Genomic DNA, 27794 nt, shown 5'->3' on the forward strand with positions numbered 1-27794 from the left:
AGCAAAAATTATTGTATTTCACCACCAAGATGGAATTATTTTTTTACTAGTAAGATAATCAATTCAGTAATTTTTGAGGCGTGAAAAGGGGAAGAAACACTATATGTGATGTGCTTACAATTTTTAAGGCTGAATCTGATCAAGAAATATCAATGGTTAAAAAAAGTACATACAACTCAGAATCAAGAAAATTTCATGGAATACCTGCTATGGTTTAGATATGGTTTGTATGACCCTACCAAGTCTCATCTTAAATCTGATCCTCAATGTTCCAGGTGGGGCCTGGTGAGATGATCTCTCATGAAGGTTGGTGCCATTTACCTGAGAGAGAGTGAGTTCTCACTCTTAGTTCCCGTGAGAGAACTAGTTGTTGAAAAGAGTCTTTCTTCCTCTTTCTCACCTTTTGTCTCATCAGGTGATCTGCTCACACCAGTTCTCCTTTGCCTTCTGCTGTGAGGCCTGGGTCCTTGGCCAGAAGCAAATGCTAGTGCCATGCTTCACACACAGCCTGCAGTACTGTGAGCCAAATCTCTTTTCTTTATAAATGAGCCAGCCTCAGGTATTCCTTCATAGCAACAGAAACAAACTGAGACAATGTCCATTTAAAAAACTTGGGAGAAACGTTTCCAGGGGCCCGAAGCTGGCCAACGGTAAAGGCTGGCTTTCAAACTACTTTTTCTTCTGGTGCCTTGTGGTATCCCAAGTGAATGGTCGTGACTAGCATAATGTCCATTGCTTTCCTTTCCACAGCTCAGAGGACTAACTCGGCCATACCTTGGATATTCTTGGAATTTTAAAATCTAAAATCATTCTCCCTCATCTCTGCCTCCATATACCCCATGTTTTAAGACAATGAGAACTAAAAAAGGTAAACATGAGCTTCAATTGACCCAAAAGGATTTGGTGAGAGAAAAGAATGAACTCAAACAGAATTACAAAGGAAGACTGTGGCTTCTGTTCACCAAATGCGGCCAGGGTGCTTGAGTACAGAGCTGGTTGGAAGGAGGAGGCCAACTACATGCTTTTCACAGTCGTTTCGAATCCTAGACTTTGGTTTCAGTTGGGGAGAAGAGTGAACGTGCTCAGGCACATTGAAACTTTACCCCAAGCATGTGTGAGTCTGCTGCACTGACAGCCTGTGAAATTAAATATCTAGGTATGAGATATTTCCTTCAATAGGACTTACAATAATAAAGTTTCTTTTCAGGAGGTCTGAGATGGGAGGGAGGCCATCAGAGGATTATGCACTTATGAATAAAATTCACCTGCAGGGACCATCTCATCCAGCTTGGTTTTTTTAGATGCAAAAAATACAATAATATTTTTCCACTTCATCCATGAGTCAATAGCAACCTGCTTGTTAAACATAATAATGCATATAGAGATCTTAGACCTGTGTCTGGCAAATATTAAGTGTGAAAATATTTTGGTTAATGTCATGATTTTATATTCCAAGTTGACAAATATTTAAGTAGACACTTTGCTATGTGTAAAGGCTTAAGAAGACAAAGAAAGCAGCCACTGCTAAGGAGCTTGCACTCCAGTAGAGAGAGAGATTACATCTATAGGTGTTGAAAGGGACTGTGTGAGAATGGCTATGGCAGAAAGGGGACAGGCAGAACTTTTGTATTCAGCATAACTATTATGTTTGGGTTCTCACGAGGTAGATCTAAATGAAGATCAATTAGAAAATTGGAATGAAATAATGAAGAATAAGTTACCCAAGGAAATATGAGCTGTTGAGGTGAAAATGATCATTTTTAAGATTTTAGAAATATATTAAATAATTAAGCAGGGCATAGTGGCTCATGCCTGTAATCCCAGCACTTTGAGAGGCTGAGGAGGGTAAATCACTTGAGGCCAGGAGTTCGAGATCAGCCTGGCCAACATGTGAAACCCCATCTCTAGCAAAAAAAAAAAAAAAAAAAAAACTTAGCAGGGTGTGGTGGTGTACACCTGTAGTCCCAGCTACTTGAGGCTGATGTAGGTGAATCACTTGAACTCTGGAAGTGGAGGTTGCAATGAGCTGAGATCATGCCACTACACTCCAGCCTGGCCAACAGAGTAAGTCTCTGTCTCAAAAAAGAAAAAGGAAATATGTTAAATAATTGTGCTTTTCCTACCACTGGGTAGATAGTTCAGCAGGGCTGTTTATCTGACATGCCACACTTCCCTCTGTTCTCTGTAGCCCCAAAAATAGAGTTCATATAATTAAGAAGTTGTGTTCCCCTGCTTCTTTGAAAAATGGATATTTAAAAAGACAGTACTGCAACTGAGGAGAATGATATTGAGGCCACTGGCAAGAGAACATGCTGGCCTATGACTCAATTACAGAGCAGTGTCCCAATGTCCCTCATAGAATAGTCATTCTGCAGGTTGTGACAGCATTTCCAAGATGATTGAAACACTTAACGTTCTTAAACGAGGCAACAAGAACCCTTTCTAATAAGGCTCCAGGTAGCTAAACAGATGAGAGAGGAAACAGTGCTGTTTCCTCTTCTTTTATGGAAACAGCACTGGAATGGGAATTATGGGATTCAAGTTCTGATCCCAGCTCTGTGCTTTCTGCAGCCCTCAGCAACACTGAACCACACTGTGAAACTCAGTGGGACTGGCTGCTCCCTGCTGCCCTTCTACTTCTAAAATCCCAGGAGCTAAGCGTTGACGGAGAAAATAGTACGCTAGAGAGTGTCTCTTCTGGCTCCTCTCATTGATTTCCTTTCCTCCTTCAGAATTTTGTTGGCTCATGGCAGCCACACTAGCACTGGAGGCATTTGCTGTGGGACTGCAGCCTTATAAAACCAGCTTCGGCAAAATAAAAACATCATATACCTACTGTTTGCATTCACAAGCTGTCCTCCCTGAGCACATTATTCCCAGTCCATCCATTATCTTCTTCACCTCTATCTGCCTGGCCCAAATCTCCCACCCTGATTTGGTTGTGCAACTCATTTCCTTAATTTCCCTCCAACTAAAGTCTCTTAAGAAGAAAGTGCTGGCAAAAAAGCTAAAGGCATTTAAAGAACTTGAGTGTTCTGTCTCCTCTATGTATTCTTTATGCTCCTGCACCTTTTATGGGGTTGAAAGCCTTGCACTGATAGCAATGAGTTATTCAGGGCATACAGTGTTACTGGGCCTGGGTGTAATGTAAATGGAATTATTTGCCGTGGAAATACCCAGTCCAATCTCTTAGCAAATTGCAGTTCCTGAAACTAGGTCCCTTTGGAGGGTACTTAAATAAATGTATACCTTGTTCGAGAGATTTCCAGCAATTCAAGAAAAATATTGGGTTCTCTTTAATATGAAAGTCGATTGTCCTTGCTTGAGGTTTCATAAAATTTAACAATAATTTATCATCATTTTTTAATTGCCAAATTGTTCACTGTTTGACGAGTTAGGTTGAAAAAGTAAAATTCTTCAAAGTAGATTGCAAAGTAGTCACTTTAATATATACGTCTATATATGTGTTTATGTATGCATATGTATATTTATGGAACAAAATTGAGCGGGCTTTATGTTTTGCCTGGATAGGTAAACAATTATTAAACTCAGCTTTCTTTTATGTTGAGACTGTTAGAACCCATGTCAAAGAGGTCATAAAACACCACCCTACCCAAAAAGAGTCTGTAAGTCTTATTGAGGAGTTATGTACTTATAAACATGAACCAACTATAGTCATCCCTTAGCATCCATGAGAGATTATGGCTAGGCCCCCCAGTTCCCCATAGATACCAAAATCTGTGGATGCCCAAGTCCCTGAAATGAAATCAGATAATATTTGCATATAAGCGATATCCTCCTGTATACTTTAAGTCATCTCCAGATTGCTTATAATAAATAATATGACACAAATTGCTATCTAAATTTTTGTTTGACTGTATTGGGTTTTATATTATTTTTATTGTTGTATTGTTATTTTTTATTGTTTCTTTTTTTCTGAATATTTTCAATTCAAGGTTGTTTAATTCATGGATGTGGAACCTGTGTATGTAGAGGGCTGATGACAGGTGAAAACTGGAAGGCTATAGGCAGGCAAGATCGCATGCCCAGGTACTAACTATGAAGCTGTTCAGGGAAAGAAATTACCAACATGAGATGGAGAAGACAGACTTTCTGCAGTTCTAATAAAAGTTGGAGGAAGTTGCCCAGTGCTCCATTTTAAAGGACCATGAGAAATATGCCTTCCCAAGTTCTGATCTAGGAAGATGCCTGCCTTTCCTCAGAAACAGCATGGCAACTGTAATTCTGGGCAAAGCTTGTGGCAGATATTTTGTAAAGCCTAGAAGAAAATTCACTTGAGGCTGGAGCAACACAAGGTGGAGACCAGTTTAGAGGCTTACAAGTGGGATTTTATAAAGTCCACAGTGCCTGCAATAGTAAAGGAAGTACCCTGAATTCAGAATCAGGAGTCCTGGGTTCTTATGACAGCCTCACAAGTAACTCCATCCTTGAATGAATCACTAAACCCTTTCCAAATCATATGAAAGTGTGCCTTTAAAAGTTTTTCAAAATACGATGAAATAACATTTGAAGGTGGGGAAGTTGTTTGAACGTTGTGCCATAGAGGAGTCACCTCCCTGGATATTTTGGGAAAGAGAACTCACAAAAAGACAGAATGAGGTATGTTCTCCCCACACTTTCTCCCGGCTCTCTTCCCTGAGGCAAACTGACTTATTTTCTGGTACCATAACATGTTCTGGAGATTTACCCCTTATGAGATAAAAGACAGGCAGGAATAGATTAGTGGTTTCACATGATGGTTCTCTGGAGCTACAGGGTTTGGAAGAGAGGATTTAGAGGCACCATGGTGGCCAAAGAGGCAAAACACAGACATTCATCTCACACACTCCCCCCTACATCTCACACACCTTTGCACACACATACACTTGCATGTATACTCAGACACAGCACATGCGCTCCTGTTCTCTTCTCAGAACTTTCATCTGTGTTCTATACCAGCATACTGTAAAAAACACACAGCACTTAACTCTTTGTATATCTTTAGCCTGCCATCTGTGTAGAGGGATCTCTTTACTTCCTAGAACAGCCCTTCTGTAACCACAGAAACAGGGAGTAGGATGGAGGTAGCTCCTCTCCATGCTCCCACTGAGGTAGGAACTTTATAATGACCCTTGGGTTATGGTGTATCCCTAGTCTACAGAAAAGGAAACTAAGGCTCAGAAATTTGCCCAAGTCACACAATTAGTAAGTGGAAAAGTAGCTATGGAATCCAAGTCTATGTGACTGCCTTATCATGTCTGGATTTGGGGATGTATGTATTGAAAAGTATACAAAGCTGGGAATGAGGAAGCCTGGGCTCCAGCCCTTGTTTTGCTATACTTTATTAATTAATTTTAGGTAAATTTCTTGTTTTGGGCCTCAGTTTTCTGCTGAAGACTTTGAGCCAAACGCTTTCTGAATTGAATGCAAAAGATGATTTTTGTAGATAGCTTCCCAGGGGAAGAGTCCATAGCTCTAACAGATTTACTGGGGTTCATGCCCCCCCAATTGTTAAGCACTCATTTAGTGATGGTAAGTAATGAAATCACAACCGCCAGTACTTCTGAGTACTGATTGCATTCAGTCCTGTCCTAAGCATCGCATATGTTTAACTCCTTTAATTCTCGTGACTAAGTGCTCCTTTATCTCCATTTTAGTGATAAGTAAATGAAAAGAGGTTAAGAAGCTTTTCCAAAGGACACAGAGTAAGTCATAGATGCCAGATTTAAACCCAGGCAGTTGGGTGACAGAGCCCACATTTTAAACATTATATTTCTGTTACTCTCTAATAGCCTGAGGCGGACCATCTCCCCCCAGTTACAGCTGAGGCTCAAGGGGCTGGCACAGTTTAGAAAGCATCTAGTTCAGTGGCTCCTAAGCCTTATCACATTCCTTTGGACTCTATTCTCTTTCCGTCATCAATGTCACGTGTTGTTTACAGTATGCTCTTATAGAACACAGCTGAAAGCTTCTCTAAGAAGACAGGAGTGCATGTGCTGTGTCTGAGTACACGTGCAAGTGTGTGCGCGCGTGCGCGCACGCGCGAAGGTGTTTAAAATGTAGGGGTGAGTGTAGGGGATTAATGTCTTAGCATTTTAGCCCTTTGCCTACCATGATGGCTCTAAATATTCTCTTCTACCTTCCAGCTCCAGAGAACATCATGCGAAAGCCACTAATATCCTCCTGCCTGTCCTTTTGTCTTATAAGGGGCAAATGAGGCCCAGAGAGTGGGTAGCAGGAGGGACAGAACACATCAGAGGTGGAGCTGGGTTGTGGGGCCCGTGCTGGAGTGCAATGGCATGATCTCAGCTGACTGCAAACTCTACCTCCCAGTTTCATGTGATTCTTCTACCTCAGCCTCCCAAGCAGCTGGCATTATAGGTACAAACCACTACACCCGGCTAATTTTTTGTATTTTTAGTAGAGATGAGGTTTCACTATGTTGGCCAGACTGGTCTTGAACTCTTGACCTCATAATCCATCCTCCTTGCCTCCCAAAGTGCTGGGATTCCAGGCGTGAGCCACTATGCCTGGCCAGGAGACTCTTTTTTGCATGATCTCCTTACTGTAACCAGGCCACCACCTGTTCGTATGTGAGGGACTGTTATCAGACAAGGACACAGTTGCATATCTTCCAAGGCTTTCCTGAGCTACCTGGATGTTTCAACACCTCTTACCATGAATAGTCTGGGAACAGAAAACAGAAGGCTTTCTAGAATGGGGCAAATGGAACAAAAGCTTTGGGGTGGTTTGGCAACTTCAGAAAAGGCAACGTCCTTTCAATGTCAATGGCAGAAAAACATTCAGCTACAAGTGGTGGGATTAGAATGAGGGTGCGGGCATTGATAACCTAGAAGATCTCTATAAGCCTCAAGTCAAATCACGCCATTTGTGTGCTTTGATTAGGCCAGCTTGGATGGAGGAGGAAGATAGCAGCCTTCACTCTGCTGGTCCCCAGATTCCAGTGAGACATATTCTTGCAGATAGAACATGTCCGGAGATGTCAGATCTATTTACAAGCCACAGCTCTGCTAGCCTCCCTGCCACCTACCCTCCCTTCCAGGTTTGTTGTCATGGTCTTTTGCTGCCTCAGCAGTTGTCAGCTGCATCTGTGTTCCAAGGAACATGCTTTCGGGGAGCTGTGAGCTGATTTAAGCAGGGAGGGGAACACTGTGGAGCAGGGTGAGGACCAGCAGCCACAGTGCTTACAGGTAAGTCCCTGATGTCGAAGGGCTGTTCAAGTTTTATCTGCACAGTCAGCCGAGGAACACCCTCACAGGACCACAATGAGGAAGGGAATCTGTGTGTTCTCATCCTGTCTACTCCCTCTTTTCACACTCAGGGCTCTCATAGGAGTGCAGATGATGAAATATTCATTCTCAGCACCTATGGGGTGCCAGGCACTTTGTTAGATGCTAAGGGAAAGAAGAGATAGAGCAGGTCCCCATGAAGCTTTCAGCATAAAGAGGGAGGCAAACTTAGACCAAATGAATATACCAGTTATAACTAGAAGTGGCAACAGACAACATCAAGAAGTGGTAATAAACTACTGAGCTAGATGAACACATAACTGGGGGCTTGACCGAGTCTAGGGGCATGGGCAGGGATGGCTCCTGTGTGGCAGCCACAGAATTGATCTGAGCTCCAATGGATTGATAAAATAAGTAGCAAGAGAGGTGGGAAGAGCATCAGAATGGAGAGACCAGTGAGTATAAAAGCTTTGAGGCTAGATAGACCACTTCATGATATTCATATGAAATACCAGTGACACATCATACACATACATGCACACACACATAAATCCTCCTTACTCAGCACTTTCCGTACTATACACTTGATATTTTCTCATTTTCCTTTCCTTGAATGTTGGAGAGGCAGACACAAATGATGGAACACAGTTAAGTGAAGAAAGAGGTTAGGCTGGAGCATAATGGGGACAAAGGGGAGGTCCGTAACATCTTAGAAGGTCCCTCAGCCAAGGGAAATTTATGGAGTAGATAAACCTCGCTCAGAGGAGGATTTTCTAGACAAAGGGAGAGAGACATAAGATGACAATCTTAGGCAAGGGGGCACAACTTAAGTGAAAGCTTAGAGGTAGAAAATGACCCGGTACTTGTATAGGGAGCTACCAGCATTTTAGTGTTACCATGAGGCACAGCAAATGCCAGTGCAAAGCATGAGAGTGGAAGATTAGGCAGGAAACCCTTGCATGATATCCCTGTACACATTTAGTCTTTCCATGAATATTTATTGGGCATCTGCTTTGAACTAGGCCCTAAGGCTATGATACTGCATAAAATCAGACTTGGCCCATAGTCTTGGAACCAGGACTCACACAAAGCAAGTACTCAATCCAGTGGGAAGGACAACCCAATCATCAAACAAATGGGATTTGGGGAGATGACTGGGAGGAGAAGCTAGCAGCCAACCTTTGTAGACCCTATTAAGAATGCTGGTACTCATTTCCATAGCAGCGAGAAGCTCTTAGAGGATTTTAAGCAGAGTTTTAAACATGTTCAGATTTGCATTTTGAAAAGATGATTCTGGTTGCTGTGGAAGGAGGACATCTATTCTCTGACTAGACACCCGGCCCCTCTCTGCTGACTGATCTTTGTCATGTCAATGGAAGGGAACAAGGGAATCCACTCTACAGTGGCATCTGCACATACAGAAATCCCAGCAGCTTCCACTCACTTTCTTTACACTTGAGCCATCTTGGGTCGTTAACAACGCCGTCTTCCTGACTGCCTCTGAGGCCAACTGCGATGTCTTGGCAACAATTCTATTAATATCAGAGCTTGGAATGAGCCGATGGGAAGTTGTTCATCCATGTAATGAGGTTTCAGTTATATTTTAGAAATTTGTCAGATAATTTGGTAAGAGACAGAAGAGTTTTTCCATTTGTCACAAAACAGGGGAGGTGGAACTCAAGTTCCTGGGCTTCAGCTGCAATGTGCAAATTCTGCTCCATATCTGAGATGCTCAAAGCAAAAAAAGCAAATGTGAAGGGACAGTGGCAGTGAGAGGGGCTCACAACAGCTGTGAGTGGCCAGGGCAGGGACAGTGGACGCTGAATAGTGCTCAAGCACTTGCAATCAATCAAGCATCACTGACACCATCTCACAACAGCCCTATGGGGTAGGTAAAAGCAGCTTAAAGAAGAATTTGAATCAATATCTTTCTAACTCCAAAGTCTGATTTTGCCATTACTCTGACATTTTGCTAGATAGCCAGATAAAGAAGGGCTTAATAGGTGCAAGTTTGGTGTAGAATTGTGAAACTTATTTTATATAAGGAAGAAATGGGCTCAAAGCTATTAAAAAGAGCATCTTTCCCACCAAACTTAGAAGAATCTTAATATTACATGTTCTATGATTTCAGCATTCATGAGCTCTGCTTTGGTCATTCTGGGCAGTGCTCTCAGGCTTGGGACATGCAAGGATCTTTAAAAAAGCACATGGAACTTACACTGAGTAGAACTGAATCACATAGTAACAAAACGGGTCCTGTTTAACCACTTCGATATTCCCAACTACATCAGTCAGTGTTTTGCAATATCACTTGCCAATCACCTGGGGAGCTTTCATAAACTCCTAGGCTTAAGCCACACCTCAGAGATGCTGATTTAATTAGTCCCCTGCAGTGCTTCTCACACTTCAACATCATGCAAACCCTTTGGAGATCTTGGCAAAATGCAGATTCTGATTCTAAAAATCTTGGCAAGACTTGAGATTCTGCATTTCTAAGGAGCTCCCAGGAGATGTCAATGCTGGTTCTGGGGCTTCCCTTTGAACAGCTGAAGTCTAGAGTGCAGCCAGGATTGAGAACCACAGTTTTAAGGATTCAGTCTCAGTTTGGTGCTAGTCTTTTTGTCTTTTTTTTTTTTTTTAATGGTTTAACAAATTATTATTAATCAATTATAATGATTATACATGTATGTGCAACACAAATCAAATAGCAGTGAACAAAGACATCCCCTCCCCATCTTCCCCACTGTGGTCCCAGCCACTAGAAACTCATTTCCTCTACAGGATTAAACATTGTCATTCTTCCTCTGCAGGGTAAAATACTGTCTTTCTTCCAGAGGGATCCTTGCATATACAACCATAAATGTACCTGTGTATATAACCTTTAAAGAGCCACACATGGCAGCTTTCTATTTAGCACTTTTTTTTTTTACTATCTCAAAGATTGTTTCACAATTGTACATAAAGAGCTACCTCAGATTTTATTATGGTAAAAGATACTTACCTTGTACCAGTTTAACCATGCACCTGTGCCATTCAGTGGCATTAAACACATTCACGATGCTGGGCAACCATCACTAACATCCATCTCCAGAACCACTTTATCTTCCCAATCTGAAACCTTCCACTCAATAAATAGGGCTAGTTTATATCTAACTCTCCTTTTAAAGGTCTCAGAACCAGGGCTGCCAGCAATGTCTGGCTAGAGTTTACACACGTTGCTCTGTGTTTAATTTTATAGTCATTCTCTGTTTGTGATAAGAAATACAAATTGTCCCCTTAAAGTAGTTTTTCTTTTAAACAAACCTAAGTTCCATTGAAATGACAATGTCTTATAAATATCAGTGAAGGCTGCACCTGGCTGTGCCACAAGATGTGAAAGTTGAACATGAAGGACTGAGAAACAGGGCACTCCCTTGGCCCCCTGCTGAGCGCCCGAATGACCTTTACCTTCACTCGCTGGACAGCAAAGATGGCTTTCTCTTTGGGCCTCATGACTTATACCTTCAGGCAGCCTTTTCTAAGTGCTAGAGTTGTTTTCGGACCACAAAGCAGATCCTCTCTTCTCGTCCTTAACAGAATGGCAAACAAGACTAAAGGTTTAGGCCTCTTATGGGATTTTGTGTCCTGATAGAGACAGGGAACACAACCCCAGGCATTTACCAGTAGGTGACATTAAGGAATTTCCCTTCCAGAAAATGACATCTTTTCACGTGGGTGGGTGTTTGACTTCTCAAAGAGAAGTCAAAGAAGGATCAGTATCTGTCTCATATGAAAAACTCACAGCAGACTGAAGAGAAGAGGTAGATTCACTGTGCAGCCCAGAAAAAGGGCTCAGGATTGGGAGTCCACACACCTGGCACTAAGGTCTGGGATTACCACCAACTGGTTGTGTGTCTTGTAGCAAATCACATTTACCTCTCCAAGCACCGGTCTCTTCATGTGCAATATGCAGAGGTGAAGATCTTGCGAAGATTAAATGTAGTAATACATGGAGGTATTTAGCACTGGACCTGGCATATTGTTAGTGCTCAGCAAATGGAAATATTATAGTTTCAGACTCTTCACTGAAAAGGAAGTAAAGGAGAGAGGAGGATGTGGGCAAAAAGGCAGGTCCAAGGACACTCAGATGGTCACTGCCCAGCCAAATTTTCACCTATGACTACCCAGTCTAAGTAGGCAGAGAAACACTGAGATGTCATTAGAAAACAATGTGTCTACAAATAATTCCAATGACTCAATACTTAACCCTCTCCCTTATTTATTTTTACTGCTAAGCAAACCAAACAAAAGCAATCTGAAAAACAAATCTGCAATAGACATACACTTGTCTTAGAAGCTGACATGCTGATTCAGTGAATTCACCTTTGAGCAGCTCCTATGTGCTTGGAAGCTGCTCTGGGTGCTGGGGACAGTGGCACACAAGATGGAGAAGACCCTTGCACTCTGGGGCTTACATCCTAACAGGGACCCTCCAAACCCCTGATCCAAAGCTGATCAACTGGCCCCACATATAGCCTCTGCTTTTCTCTGAGGGTCCTGGAAATGCAATCATATCTTCTGATTTTTCTGCCCCACATAGGATGGAAATGGGATGGTTTTATTTTCAGAGGTAAGCAGTATTTGTTTGGAAGACCTTTCAATTATTAGGAAAGAAAAAAGTTTACACTTATCGGTGAAGTGTCTTCCTGTGATGGGGAGAGTAGACAGAGCAGAAGGGAAAATAAGCTGTGGCCAGGGTATGAGACAGAAGCTGTGCCTGCCATCGATCGGAAGGCTGGCAAACAAGAAAGAGCAGGGCAGCTTGACAGGGCTTGAAAATGCATCCTCAGTATTAGCTTCAAAAGGAGACTGTGCACACAAGAAACACTTGTGCATGATCTTGTGGTAGAAAAGGAAGAGTTTAACATCAATTCATCCCCCAGTACATGACATTGGCCTGGAGAAGGCATTCTGACATCTAAATAACTGGTTTCAAATTCCAGCTCCACCATTTAATAGGCACTTAACCTTAGCAACCTTGGTTTTCTAATCTGTAAACGATGATGACAGTATTTACTTCATTAGGTTGGAGGTTAAGTAAAAAGGTATATATACAGGAATCAGCACAGTATCCAGGACGCTGTGAAAGTATTTTCACAAATGTGTGCAGAGCTGACCGAAATAAATGCAGTATTATGCGACTGCAGAAAATGCATTTGTTCATGATCACACAGACATTAAAGGGGATGATGCACAAGCTTTAACTAGATTTTTTGATTTCTTTTTACACACCTTCCTGATAACACCCAGCCTGCATAAACACCACTTATGAGGAATAAACAGCAGTTTGCTGACATACAGCCACAGTGGAACCACCATTTGTCTGTGTTTGTAAATGACAGGATACACAAGCTAGTCCTCAAGCCAAGAAGCCAGTTACTTAAATTATCTCATAGCATTGAAAATATACTTTATAATCTGTGATCAGATCCCACTTATTAAACCAGGCTGAACAGAGAACAAGAAAAGAAAGAGATATTGGAAAAATGCAACAGGATTGCTGTTCAAAAGTATGAGACTGAGGTGCTTTGGAGAGACAAAAGCTCTGCCCTTGTGTTGACTTACTGGGATGTTCCCTTGATGAAAGGGTTGTCTGGGAAAGCCAAGCCTAGTAGTTAAGAAACTCAACCATGTCTGAATAAAATAAGGCAAAGAAAAACAAACAGGCTCCCCCAGCTAGGCCAGTGCTGAAATGACTCAGGGAAACAAGCGAGGCAGGTTTGACCCCATCCCTTGTCATCAGGACAGGTTTTTCAAGGCTAATCTATAATGTGTTATCAAACCATCTCTGTGAGCCTGATTCAGGCAATAGGAGTTTGGAGCAGCTGAGCAGAGTTGAAGGGCCTATGTTTAACCACACAAGCTTGGAGTTAGGTCTCCATGTTGTCATCAGCAGCAGCTGGGTGCCCCTGGCCAAGTTTGTGTGCTCCTTAAGTTTCAGTTTCCTCTTCCTTAAATAGAGGACAATATTGAAATTGACTTTAGAGCATTGCCGTGTTAGAATTACATGAACTAATTAAGTAAACTTATACATAGTAAATACTCAATAAAAGGAAGGTATTTCTTAATTATTAACTGCTGTTATTACGTGTGAAGTAATTGTGTGCTGGGATCGCAGAAGCCAGGGCCCACCCCGTTGGAGAAAATGGGTCACTAAAACAATTCTGCTATCCAACTGCCTATCACAGCTAAAGGACACAAGAAATGGTAATGGTTTTTGACCTGCCCAGCACAGTCCTTGAAACAATTTTCTTTTGTCACTTATTCTAACACTGGTGCTAATTCAAGAGATTTTATATCAGCAGATTTAAACCAGCAAAGGGCAATGGTATCACAGAGCTGAAACAAGTCCTCAAAATGGCCAGGTCCAGAGCTCTGTCTTGGGGAACAGTAGCTCCATTGATTGCTTTTAATAAGTGAGTTTATGACTCAAGTCTGGTGTGGTTGCCTGCCCACAAAGAGAATCCTGAAGAGAGGAGAAAGTTCTGGCTGATCTGGTGAAATCCTAGAGACACACTTAAGTCATCTGCAACAAGACACTTTTCACTCACCCAGCTGAAGATGACAGGACACCAATAATTGCCTCGAAAGTAGACTGGATCTTGAGTATAAACTCCTGTCAATCTGAATTGCCAGTGGAATTTGTGTTTCCTTGAAAGTTTGTTGAAATATGACACTGAAGAGGGAAGCCTGTGGATTTTAACAGTTCAAAGTTCTAATCCTGATTCTAGCCATGTGGCCTGCCTATTCATTAGATCCTTACACTTACAAGATGGGGATGATAGGACCTATCTCATAAAAGGATTGAGAGAAAAGTAGCAACAGCAGCAGCAAACCTTGGAAGTTCATTACAGACCAAGTACTATTTAAGCTTTTCATATGTATTCATTTGTATAACTCTCACAACAACCCTAGGGGATGAGTTCATTATTATTCCCGTTTGTAGATGGGGAAACTGAAACAGAGTGATTGGGAAACTTGCCCAAGGACACACAGCCAGCAACTGGCAATGCCAGCCGCTGTAAGCCATGACCCACCCCCTTAGCCACTATGATAAATTACCTCTTGCAATGAGAGAAATGCTTCTATCAGTGGCAGAAATGAAGTAGTTAATACATTTTGACTATCATTCTTATGTTATTAGTTCCTAGCATGGCAGAGAGTAAGCTGAAAATTCTCCTAAAAAGTTAAAGAATTTATTTAAAACAGTTTGGTTTCAGCCTTGTAAATAAGGTATACTCTAAGTTAGGGCTGACTTCATGTTCTCTTTTGGCAAGATTTTTTTCTTTATGAAAATATTTGCCATTTTCTGTAAAGGCCATGAAAGTACTGTAGGAAAAAAGGAGTCCTTTTAGAACATTTTTCCTAAATCTTGGTAAATAAAATAAATGGACAATGGTGAAACAGAAGTACACAGTTTCCAAGTACCTTCATAGGCCTCATCTCATCAGATGGCATCCTGTGAAAAGCAGAGGCCTGGTAATGTCAACTGATGTATCAACAAGGATTGCCAGGTAGTACAGCCCAGTAGACGGCACTGCACCTGGTGAATGAGAGCACGTGTTCCCAATCAACCAGCGTGCATTCTAATGTGGGTTCTATCACTTACCACCTGGTGACCTTGGATCTTTTAAATCTCACATTTTCCATTTCTACAGAGACAGGAGGCATTGGATAACCTATATGAGATTATCCAAGGAAGAGTCTTAGGATCTAGTAAATTCTCAATAAAAGTTCACTGTCAATATTGCTATTATCTCCATCAAGGCAAAAGGAGCTGAAAAAGAATTCCTGGGAATTAAGGCCAGGATTCAAGCCCAGATTTAGAAATTTAATGTAATTCTCTTTCCATAATACAACATTGCTAATGGGCCTCTAGCTCCCCAGAAAATTGCTAGGACTCTGACTTGGCTCCTAATTCAAAATTTATTTTCTTTCAAAAAAGCCGTATTCTAAAATCTGCAAATGAAGACTAGCACAGGAAAACAGAACAACGAGCTACTTAAAAACAGAATCATAGGAGCCACCTGAGGATCAGATATAAAATCAGATGTCTCCTAAATCAAGCAGGGACAGGACCGGGGCTGACGCCAGAAACGCTTAACACCCATTACAATGAAGAACACATAAGTGCAATAAGGGACCCATAAAAACCACCAGCATGTGAAATACTGCCAAACGCTGTGTGGTTGCCAAGGAGGAAGCAGCACTAGGCTGGATTCAAATACTTCTCTCCGCAAAGCAAATAGGCTGGGTGTTAATTAAAGCGTGTAAGTTGATTCTTGAGGTAGATGCCTGGAAAAAGAAATTCTGCCTAGAAGTCGCTTCCTCCGATAGATTTCTCTTGGAACTGGGATTTTTGGCAAATGAAATTTTCTAGGTCAAACACACCTTCCCATGTATTCTCTGCTCCCCATTGCTAGTGCAGCTGTGTGCTTTGAGTAAGAGCTGTATTGTGCTGTTTTCTGCATGACTGTCACACTCAGCACTTTGCAAAGGACTCACGTTACCTGTGCATCTCACAACAACCTCACATGCTACAGAGGACAGTAGTTATTTCATTTACAGAGGAGAAATATAAGAAATGCAGCCACTAAGCGACTTACCCACAACTGCAGAGAGGAGTATAGCTCATAGAAACACCTTGCATCCCCTGATCCCAAAAATAGGTCTCTTCCTATCTTAAGAATGAATGACACCCAAAACAGAAAGAGATATGTGAGCAAAGTGCAATGGAAATTTAAGTGGGTGGCTTGATAAAGCAGGGTAGAAGGGTGCAATTTCAGCTTTCTGAAACTATTGCCATGACAAGTGGCACATCATTCAGAACAATACCATACCTGGTGTCTAGAAGGACAAGCAGGGGTGACTCACAGACGTTGTCGTTTTTCAAGACTGGCCAGCAAAGCCAGTCTTACCACACCTTGCTGTTTCTCAGAGGACTAAATCCATTTGAGGCTATTTAGCCTTTTTCTTTATCTTACCCCAAGAATGAAATCAGCTGCTTCCTGAGCACTTAAAAACCCAGGTGTTCTTTACTTCAGTGCTTAGACCAAGATGTTTACCTTCTTGAGGCGGATTGAGCAGAGGTGTTGAATAAGAGGTAAACTGGTGGTCATGGTATCTCCCGTTCCCTTCGATTACTTATTTACTCAACAAGCCTTAGCCAAACCCCTGCTATTATTAGGAACTCTGCCAAGCCCAGCAGACACAGTAGTGTCCAGGAGGTAGAAGATATGAAAGGTCTCTACCCTCATGGGACTTTTGTGCTAACTGGGGAGTTAAAAAATAAATAGGAAGACAATTTCAGATTGTGATTGGCATTATGAAAATAATCAACACAATGAGGGAGAGGAATTGGGGGAAGTATTTTGGATGCTGTGATCTAGGAAGCTCTCTGTGAAGAGATGGCCTTTGAGCTGAAACCTGATTAAAAATAGGAAGCTAATATTGGGGAAAGCCAAGGAATAGGTGTTCCAGGCAGAGGGAAGACTGCTGAGGCCCTGAGAAGGGAAGAGACAGTGACAGCCAGGGATGCTGGCTCACCATAGGTTGGGGGCCCTGATATTGGGTGAGAGTGGAGAGAGGGCCAGGTTTAGAGTTGTGAGTCCAGTGAACCATGCTTTGGAGGTGGAACTGGCCCAGTGTGAGCACAAATACATTTCCTTCCTTCCTTTTTTCATTGACTGCTCAAGAGCTTCAAGGATTAGTTTCATCCCTAAGCTGCACAGTCCTTGTATTCTTAATGGCATAGGCTACGTGGGTTACATATTTTTGACAGGAGACTTAAGCCCACAAGACGGGGCCACTGAGGCCTGAGGAGACCAAGCTTTGAGTCAGTTATTGAGCATGGTCACCGGGGATGATGGGGGCTGTCACTTCTGTTCTGCCTGGAGAAAGGCTATTTACAAACCCCAGTAGTTCCTCACCAGCCCTGTATACTGTGACTCTGAAAGACTCTTGGTCAAACATGGCCTTATCAACTGAAGTCAAGCGCGTGGGTTCTGGGATCAGTAAACCCTGGTTGGCTCAGTTAGCTTCCCTGAGTCTCACCATCCTCATCAGTAATGATAGATACTAACAACACCTGCCTCAAGGGCTTGTAATAATATATAAAGTGCTTCTCAGTCATGCTTTGCAAATCATAAGGTTTCATAAGCTCTCACCATTATGATTTTTATTATAAAACCATCATAAAAATCCCAACTCTCTCCCACATTTCCACAGACATATTTCTTTCAAATTCTTGCACAGTGATTTTGCAAACTTTTGGAAAGAGGCCTTGAAACAGTGCAAGTAGTGCCCAATGACTATCTGTTATAGGCTGTCCAGACAGGCAACTCATTTCCAAGCAGTCAGTAGCTAAGGTAGAGGTCCCATGCGAGGGCTGTCTGTTCATCAGCATGTGAAAGGAACCACAACTACACAGAGCTATTACCATCACCATCTGCAACAGTCCTCATAACATGGTTACCTGCATGCCCTAGGCAAAGAGCTTTCCAAATAGATAGAGGATTGGGGGTCCCTGGGATCCTGTTGCTGCTGGTAGCTGGGGTGGACACAGTTTGCAGCCCCAGGACCCAGAGTACTAAGGTGAGGGACAGCCTCAGAGGCTCCCTTTGAAGTAGTATCCCTGCCGCAGGCCAGCAACTTGGGAGAACTGAGAAGAAAAGACCACTCCCCAGCCTCAGGATCTAACAAGGCACTTACCTCCTACCTCCTTGATGTACACTCCACGGCTGACAGGGAAGTTCAGCACTCCTTGGGCGTTTTTATTCTGGTGGGACACTAGAGAGAAAGGCTGAGCTGCTACCAACCCCAGATATCCCATCAAAAGGGAGCAACTGCCAGAGAACTTCCTTCTCATGCCTGGCTGGAGCAGGTGGTCTCCACCCCTATAGAAAGAAGCCCAGCCTTCAGTGTCACACACCTGAACATAATTCCTCCACCCCAATTTCCTCCTCTCTCAGCCTGCTACAGAAACCTGCTTAGCCCCACCCTCCTTATCCACTCTAGGCTCCTATTCCAAGCCCTACATCTCCAGGCTCCTCCCTTGGCTCCTGGTAGGACTGGCCTAACTAGCTCAGGCACCCCAGAGAGGCTGCCTGTATGCTGCTGCTCTTACCTAATGGGTGCCTAGCCCTGGTCTCCACCAGCCCAGCTACGGCACCCACAATTTATTTTGAAAGAGCATCTGGGTTAATTAGAGCCAGAACTTGGGACTTTGGCCCTGCTATGAAAAAAAGAAGAGTGCCTGTTTTCTGGTGCTTGATAAAAAGCTGTAGAAATATGAAGACCAGGTATCAGGAGAGGGGTTTCTGCTTAGCTGCTGCCATGAAATGGCTTCAATACAGACCAGGTTAGCTCTGCCTTTAGTGCAAGAGATTTGGCCATATTGCACCTGTACCTCAAGATCTCAAGCTTTTCTCAGGATGCAGCAGCATCTCCCTTATAAAAGAGAACTTGAGCGACAGGCTGAAATTTGCTCATGAGACCTGAAGAGATTCCATTTTTTCCTCTGCGTAGTGTTAGGGAAATCAGCGAGGAAAGTTTAGCAATGTATGGCATGTCTGTTATTAAAAAGCAATTAGTGGCCCCAATTAATGCCTGCTTCACTGAATCCACAGGTGATCTTAAAAATGACTTAAATATCCCTGAAAATTCAGGTACCAAATCTAAGGATTTTGGATTTTATTTCCCTACCCTGGCAAGTTAGTATTACTTTCTTCCAGAAATTGCCAGATTTTAGAATTCTTAAGTCTTATCTGGAATATTAAAAATACAGATTTCTGCACACAAATCTCAATTCCAAGAAGGCCCAGGAACTCATATTTTTAAAAATCCATTTGGGTGATTCTGATTTGGATGATCTTATACCTGTGCTTGAAGAAATACTGCCTGATACTAGATCTAAATTCTTTATTGGTGCCTGTAAGACTCAGTTGGGGACAAGCTATTTCACATTGTTCCCAACTCACTCTTCTACCCTGCCCTCAGGAATTCTGCAGCTGACTCCAGATTCTCTCCTCCCTTTAACTCACAAATAAACTTTGTCAGAGCAGAAAGCGTTGGCCTCAAAGATATTCCAACTATAAGAGGACTTAGAAATGATGTCATTGAACTGTTACGACACCAGCACAGACACTGCGCTCTAGTCCTGCCCTTTCTCCACCGGATGCGCAGGACTTACACCTTGTCACCTCCAGGAGATCTGCAGGTCCCTCAAGATCACCTGTTCCAAAGCCAATTTCCCCATGTCAGCCCCTTCCCACGCTGTTTCTGGAGAAGAACCCAGGTGTGTGGGCCCCACAATCATTCTCTCCCTGTTCTATGGCTGAGGCAACCTGTGTTTAGGTTCCTAATTTCTAGAGTCAGATTCAGTTTTAGAATGAGACTTGCACATCCCACCTGCCCCACCAAGTAATTATATGGACAATGACATCTCATATGACTGTTTATGGCAAGCATTTAATCATAAAGCAAAGACTAGAGGATCCATTTGATTCTAATCACATTGAGGAAGCCCTTAAACTGTACAAGGCATCTTGCTACACAGAGCAAGGGGTGTGAAGAGGATCCAAGGTGTTGATGCTGTTGTTGTTACTATAATTTGCTTTGTTTTACTAGTGAATTGAGTGGAGGGCACTAATCAAAGTAGGAAAATCTACCCTCAAATCTATATTTACCCAGACTGTGTGCAGTGGCTCACACCTGTAATCCCAGCACTTTGAGACGCCAACGTGGGCAGATCACAAGGTCAGGAGATCAAGACCATCCTGGCTAACATGGTGAAAGTCCGTCTCTACTAAAAATACAAAAAATTAGCCGGGCATGGTGCAGGCACCTGTAGTCCCAGCTACTCGAAAGGCTGAGGCAGGAGAATTGCTTGAATCCAGGAGGCAGAGGTTGCAGTAAGCCAAGGTTGTGCCACTGCACTGCAGTCTGGGCAATAGAGCGAGACTCTCTCAAAAATAAAAATCCATATTTACCCAAGAAAACATGCTGTCTTGAGGCTGCTCATCCCCATCTCATCGGAAGCTCAGGTGATTTTACGTATACAATAAAGAAACTTTAAAAAGTTTCTTTGACTTACCTGTGCAGTTCACAGCATTTTTCCAGTGCTTATCACCTGGTCTCTGGTCTTACCATTCATCAGATGAAATGAAGAGCAGCCTAGTCTAGTGGTTACCAGTACAGACTTTGGAAGCAGATGGCTGGGATTCGAGTCCTTGGCTCCAACAGCTTTCAGCTGTGTGGTTTTAGGCAAAGTGCTGACTCTACGAGTTTACACCACAGCAGATATTGATTGAACAATCACATGTAAGTGGTGAAATCACAGGTGGGATAAATGTTAAGGAGGCAAGATACCCGGGGCTGTGAAAGCATGTGAAAAGAGATTTTTCTGGGTCAAAGAGTCAGATTAAAACTGGGATGGAGTTAACTATGCAAAGGAGTGGGGTTGGCATCAGATTGTTACAGTTAGAGAAACACCGTGCACCCTGTGTAGTGGGCAGTATTGTTGCAGTAACAAATGATCTCCAAATCTCAGTAATTTCGACCACAAGGTTTATTAAAGGGAGGTTGTGCATTGATTGAAATGCTCTTGGGCTGCAGCAGTTTCTCATTCAGGGACTCAAGCTGAAGGAACAGCTTCCTAAGTCAGATATGCTGTTCTCACAGTAGAAAGAAAGACCAGAGGCAGTGTGGACATTTGTTCTCCTCTTAAAGTTTCTACTTGGATGTGGCCTCTTTCATGTCTGTTTTTGTTCCTTTGGTCAAAGCCCAAGGCCAATGGGACAAGGCCTTTGGACAAAGCCTCCCACTGGGACAAGGAAAGCTGCATGGGAGTGGGCAGGAATGCAGTCCTCTTACAGGGAAAGCGGGGTGGTGTCAGGTTGTAATGGAGGTCTGAGGGGAGTTGGTGTGGTGAGTGGTGGGTAGCTGGACAAACACTCCAGGAATCGTTGATAGTTTCAACATGGCTTTACTCTCTCTCTAAGTGCGAGTGAGTCTGGGCACGAGCAAGCCTGGGGATGAGCCATATGTACAGCATTAGAGGGATAATTATACTTTTACAGACAAGAGTGGCTCGAGCCAAGCAGGAGCTCACATGTGATCACCTAATGAACTTCACATGGTGTGGTTACACAATGTGCAGGATTGTGCATCTGTGCTCCAAACCCACTGAGTTATGCTGCTCCGGAAGGCTGCCTCAGCCTACTCCTGACTAAAGTGCAGCCATTTCCGTTACCCTCCACCTCCCAGGCCGAGGGTGTTCTCCAGTAGAGACATGTACCCATACGGTAGAGCCCTGAATCTATAACCCACAGCAACAATACAGAGAGCAATAGCTACTAGGATCCCAGTTATGATATTTATAACTATTACGGCTCAGCATAGGTTAGAGTCTAGGGATGCCCACCATCTTTGCAGGGGGTCATCAGTAAGGCTCTCTACAACCTTAATCTGCTGAGACCGCTTGCAGGGCTGCTGTTATGTTCTACTGCTCGTTGGGGATAAAGGTGCAACACTGTGTTCCTAAAAGGTACTGGTGCCTCCTTGGGCAGCAGTTACCATGTCTAAGGCCATTCGGTTTTGCAACACCACCTTTCTGATCTGATCGACCCCATCCATTAATAGAAGGAGGGCCCCTTGGGTGTAATTCAGAGCCTGAGTGGTGTGCTCTGGAAAAGCAGCAACTTGTGCTTCTATAGTTATGACACCCGCTCCAGGGATAGTCACTGCCAAGGTGTAGAACCACCAGGGGGCTCATCACACTCACAAAAATCAAGAGCCTAGCGCCTCCCAGTTATGCAGCCATCCAGGAAAACTGAGGAGAACAGTGGCAGGTACATAAGGCCAACCACAGGTACAATGTCCAGGTCAGTCTGCTGGTAGGTAAGGCCACCCTGTGTCCCCAGTGACCCATAAACTCCCAGGGGCCACAAAATCCATCAGGGCCTGACCTTGGTAGAGCACTTGTTCTACCATACCTTCGGTGTGGTGACGTGTTATGTTTACACAGGTCGTGATGGGTACCCATCCCATAGTGGTGTTACACCAGTGTTGCTCTGTGCACTGTAGTGCCTGGGCTGGGGGTATGACATGTTTCCCCACTAGCCAGCCCCACCCTTCATAAACACTATGGGCCAGCCTGTGGGCAGGCATGCTCTGGGTCTTGTGGCATCCTTTGTCCACAGCTTGCCATGCCACATTCCAGGCATCAGCCACGGACTCCACGTCTCCAGCCAGACCAGGTGCTGAATGTATGTGCAGATGCTGAATGTATGTGCCAAGGCAAGCCGTCTGCAGCGCTGCTGGAAGGGTGACACAGATTCAACAGTTGGAAACATGGGTCCCCTTAGTGTAGGTGTGGAACCAGTCCACAAAGCAGCTGGAGCATGTTAACCTACGGTGGAAATGTCAGAGCAGGCACAGGTACTAAGAGAGTTAAATCACAACTCTCAGGCAAAATACAAGCTAACCTTTCATCTCTGGATAACAATGCAGATTCCCAGGGCTTTTTCCCTGGGAGATGGTGCCACACTTTCTCAGCTCCTGACGGTTCCTTTGAGTCCTGTATCTGTGTCAAAGTCACAGGGGGGTCTCATAATAGGCCACACAGACAGTACATATGACACCTGGAGAGAATTCCTTCCCTGGCCATTCTTCTATGAACAGTCAACCAAGGGGGCCATGTACTGAACACCCAAGGAATGAGGTGCAAGTCATACTGTAGGCCCTCCCCACAGGGAGCTATGATGGCCAACCACCGAAAGTAGGGTCTTGGAGGGTCCATGGCCAAAGTGAGGTTTTCTGTTCTCCTGCCTTCAGGTGTGTTGGGGCAGGCAACAAAAGGTTTCCATTCATCCCCATACGTGGTTGGAGAAGGTAATCCTTGGTGTGTATCTGCAAGTGAAAGTTGGGGGAGGGTAGACCAGTGTAACAAAGCCATCACCAGGGCCAGGCCGGCTGCATTTCTGTAGCTGTTCATTCAAGGTTTGGAGCACCAGGTCCAACCTTGAACTGTGGGCCACAAAGATGGGGTGACATGTAAGTGTAACCCGCTCTTCAAGAGCCCATCATATCACTCAATTATACCCACAGCTTATGGGTTGTATGGCACACGGAATCCCCACTTTATGCACTTTTGTTATGCCCATTGTTGTACCTGTTGTCAGTGAAATATGTTCCCCTATCACTCTCAATGGCCAGAGGACAGTCACACAGGGCACATAAATGTTGCAGGACCTGGATGGTGTTCCATCGGGCGGCCACCCTGCAAACGTAGGTAAACAACAGACGTGTGGCCATGTGCACAGCTGCTAGTGCGTGTGTGTACCCTTGCAACTTCTGCAGTGGCCCGACGTAGTCTACTTGACACCAAGGGCACTTACCCTATCATTACTTGTGTAACCACTGGTCAGCTGCCTCCATTTAGGGTATGCCTGAGCACATGCTGGGCATTTCTGACAAGCCTCCCGAATGTCTTGTGTGGGCAAGGACAGACCCCAACACTTATTTTCCTGTTGCATCAGTTTATCCCCCTGCAAGTCTCAGTTTCCAGTGGAGCCACAAGGCCACATCTCATGTAGGTGCAGACTCCAACCATCGGACCTTGGCCAAAACATCTGCCTCATCATTGCCAAGGGTAGCCAAAGGCATATAGCCTGACACAGGCTATAGTTACCTCTTTCTGATGACCCATTTCCCAGAGGTCTTGCCAAATGACTTGGTCCCAAATGGGTCAGTGGCGGGACTAGCCACTTCTCTATTTTCCAGATAGTTAACCACAAGGTTAAGCCTCGAAAGACTGCCCATCTATCAGTAAAGATTACCATCGGTGTCACCTCCTTGGTGATCACCATCCATACTGCTCTAAGTTCAGTCCATTGGCTACTCTGTCCACACCTGGTTTCAAACCATATGATGTCAGTACTAGGTTGGACTGCAACAGCAGTCCAGGCAGCAACAGCACCTTGGCTAGACCCATTTGTGTATCATGCCCCATCAGGAATGGGGGAATGCCCTTCCTTAAACAGTGACGGCTCAGGGTCTAGGGGTGCTTCAGGTCCCATGGCCTTATCTTGCATTAGGACTACAGGTCCCAAGACCTCTTGCATCTCTACTGCTAAGACACTTGTACTGCGTGTATGCTGCTGCTCTAAGTAGGTGCCCTGCTTTGCCAAAGATGTCTGTGCTCTCCTAGTCTGGGGGGTCATTACTCATGAATGTACCCATCCTTCTATTGGTTAAGATGTCCACACGATGACTGCAGCCCATCCAGTCAATCTCACAGCCTGAAGGGAGGCATATACAGCAGTTAGCTTTTTCTCTATCAAGGAATACTGGAGCTCAGCTCCCTTTCATAGTTGGGACCAAAAGCCTACTGGAGTTCTCATGCAATCCATGTACTACTCCCATAGGCCCCAATCAATACCATCTGTGGTCACATGCACATCCAGCTCAAATGGGCACCCAACCAACTACCTGCAGGACTTTTGCCTACTGAATAGCCCACTTGGCTGCCAGGAAGGCAGTCTCAGCCTCATCATTCCAATCCCAGGTAGCTACCTTCTTTGTTAACTGATGCAACGGTTTTTACCATTTGAGCTAAGTGGGGTACAAATACCTGTCAATATTCCAGGAGGCCCACAAAAGTGTGCAGCTGCTTCACCATGGTGCGGTGGATTATGCCTGAATCTTATCAATGATAGCCTCTGAGATGGCCTTTGTCTCACCCGACCAGGTGACTCCCAGGAATGTGGCAGATAATCCTGGTCCTTGGACCTTGGATTTGTTGATGGCTCAACTGCATGCTGCCAAATGTGGCCATAAGAGGGGAGCCACTGCTTCTAAATCTGCAAGAGAATCAGAAGTTAACATAGTATCACCAATATAATGGAATAGATGGACCCTTTCTGGACAATGTCAGGTGTCTAAATCTGTGGCAACTAGACCATGACATTCGGTAGTGCACACAGCCCTGTGGCAACACTGTAAAAGTCCATTGTCACCCATCCCACATGAAGGTGAACTGTTCCTGGCTCTCTGGAGTCATGTCTCTGGAGAAAAATGCATTGGTTAAGTGCACTGCATAGTGGTACTGTCCCAGTTCCATTGTCAAACGGTCCATCAAATCCATGACTGATGGTACAGCTGCATGCAAAACGGGTGTTACTTTATCTAGTTTCCGAGAGTCCACTGTCACCTGCTAAGTTCCATCAGGCTTTCTAACTGGGTACACTGAAGAATTGTAGGGGCTATGGATTTCACGCACTATCTGCACCTCTTCCAGCTTTTTAATTGTCTCAGTTATTTCTGTATGCCCATCCAGTGAACAGTATTGATGAGTGGAAGTAACTCATCAGGGCTGTGGAAGGACCGGAGGCTGGTGATGTGTATGTCCATCTAGCAATGGCTTCACCACATGCACCTGGCATCTGAATTCCCTGGCTGTGGTTTTTAACACCAGGGCATATAAAATGCCCACCCCCAGAATGTATTCTGGTATGGGAGAGACATATATAGCATATAAATGGGGAGCCAAGTGGCAGATGCCGAGGTACAGAGATACAGGTTTCACTTTCACTGACCGGCCTCCATAACTGTCAGTGTAAGCAGGCTTGCCTAGAAACTTATCCAGGTTCCCATAAACAAGGCTGCAATCTGCGCCAGTATCCACCAGAGCCGGCACATGCTGTATATTGGTGGGGACCAATGGATCACTAATTCCATATGTGGCCTCTGGTCGTCTGATGTTCCCCCAAGCTGGGCACCTCGGCCTGTTCCCTAATCAAACAGAAAAGGCTCTACATTTTTGCCTGGCCGCAGCAAGTAGTCTTTGAGCTGAAGTGCTTGCGTGGGACCTGGTCACACAGCAATATCCTTCTCCTCCTTGGGCATTTTCTGGAATTGGTGCTTCAGAGACAGCTGTTTCCACAAAGTTAAGAGTACTTCATTGGGCTGTTTATTGATTTTATCCTAGTCAACCCTGGCCAAAATCGAATCTACTCACATCTGTGTGTGTCATTCATTGGAGCCCCCTTTTCTCCCATGGGGGGGCCTCCTGAGGGCAGGGGATCTTCGCCTTTTGTATGATGTGGACCCCTTGGTCCCACTGGCAGCCTTCTGCTTCCCTGAGAGCCACCACAGTGGCTCACAAAGTGAGTGGTCACTTTGTGTATGCATGCCCTATGTATGGGGTGAGGAGAGCAGCTAGGGAGCCAAGGGCACTCAAATCATCTTAATAGATGCACAGAACAAAACACGAGGGCACAGAACCCAACATGAGATCCCTCATGTGGGAGGTGAACACAGAACCCAGCACGAGCTCCCTCATGTAAGGCACAGAACCCAACACAAGATCTCTCATGTGGGAGGTGAAACATTCATCATCTAGCCCCTGGGTATTCAGGTCAAACCTAGCCTGCCTCATACCCATCTCCCAGATGACTTGCACCAAATCGGCCTATAACTGCCATTTACTCACAGTTTTGGGTATTTCACCGGCATTGATCCACAAAATCCGTATGGCTGCCCATAGCCACTCAATCAGTGTGTGGTCACCCTGCCCTTGTGCCAACTGACTGCTTTCCTGCAACTGCTGATGGAGGGAGAGGTGAGTCATGATAGAGGCCAGCTTTTCCATCTCAGAGGCAGAACAGGAGATACTCTCTGCTCCCTTGTCCCACAAACAAAGCATCCAGGTGGGCAGAGGTTCCCCTGGATGCTGGTGGCACTGCTTGCCTGATTCCTGTGACTCAGTTGGGGTAGAGGCAGTATATACAGTATTTTGCATTACAATGGGAGAATCCCTGAGGGGGCCCAATGGTTGTTCATGATCTACCTACTGATGAACCACTGGGCAAGCCTGCAACAGGGGATTCTTCATCCTTTGTATCAGACCGAGTGGGGGGTCTCTGGCTGAGAAGATGGATCCAAGCCTGAATTCACGGCAGCCTCTAGTTCCTTTTCCAAGCTCTGTAGTTGGGCCTTCAAGCGCTCCACCTGCTCCTGGAGTTCCCATTCATGGCAGTTTCTAGCTGTTTTTCTGAGCTATGTAGCTGGGCCTCCAGGTGCCCCACCTGTGCCTGGAGGGAACTTACCTGTGTTTCTTCTCTCAGGGACGTGGTATGTACTTCTCATAGCCAGAAATGCCATCCAACTCTGCCAGCAAAAGCTTGCTCCTTCTTGGTGCTCTGTGCTCCAGCTGCAGCAGTGCCTTCTCCATGCTCATGGAGGACCCATCTTCTGCTGCCCAGATTTCTACCAGAGCCCATCTGAGCAGTATAGCTGCTGCTGGGTACCAAAACCCATGTTGCGGCCACATGGTCAACCCGGAATCTGTGGGGACCAAAGGCTCACTCACCTTAGGATCTGTTTATGACGCCAATTGTCAGGTTCTAACTGAGGTCCAGGGGGAGTCAGGTGAGAGGCGGGTAGCTGGAAAAACACTTAAGGAATTGTGGACAGTTTCAACATAGCATTACTCTCTCTCTGGGC

General features: G+C 44.5%; 1 protein-coding gene across 5 annotated transcripts in view; it reads right to left on the bottom strand.

Moving 5' to 3' along the window:
• Nucleotides 1-1915: 1915 nt before the first annotated feature.
• Nucleotides 1916-27794, bottom strand: part of LOC108589501 (uncharacterized) — a 358276-nt gene continuing 332397 nt past the window's right edge. For 4 of the 5 annotated variants that reach the window (XR_013532479.1, XR_013532478.1, XR_013532477.1 and 1 more), the window contains 2 exons: nucleotides 24922-25150; nucleotides 1916-23198 (listed from right to left, as the gene is read on the bottom strand). Coding sequence is in view for 2 of the 5 variants with exons in the window: in XM_078365738.1 (XP_078221864.1) it covers nucleotides 25098-25150 (53 nt within the window). In the remaining 3 variants the exon portion in view is untranslated. Of the gene's footprint in view, nucleotides 23199-23460; nucleotides 23569-24921; nucleotides 25151-27794 lie in introns of all 5 variants that reach the window. The other variant, XM_078365739.1, reaches the window with a different exon arrangement.

Source organism: Callithrix jacchus, chromosome 2, assembly GCF_049354715.1.
Source record: "Callithrix jacchus isolate 240 chromosome 2, calJac240_pri, whole genome shotgun sequence".
Taxonomy (NCBI): domain Eukaryota; kingdom Metazoa; phylum Chordata; class Mammalia; order Primates; family Cebidae; genus Callithrix; species Callithrix jacchus.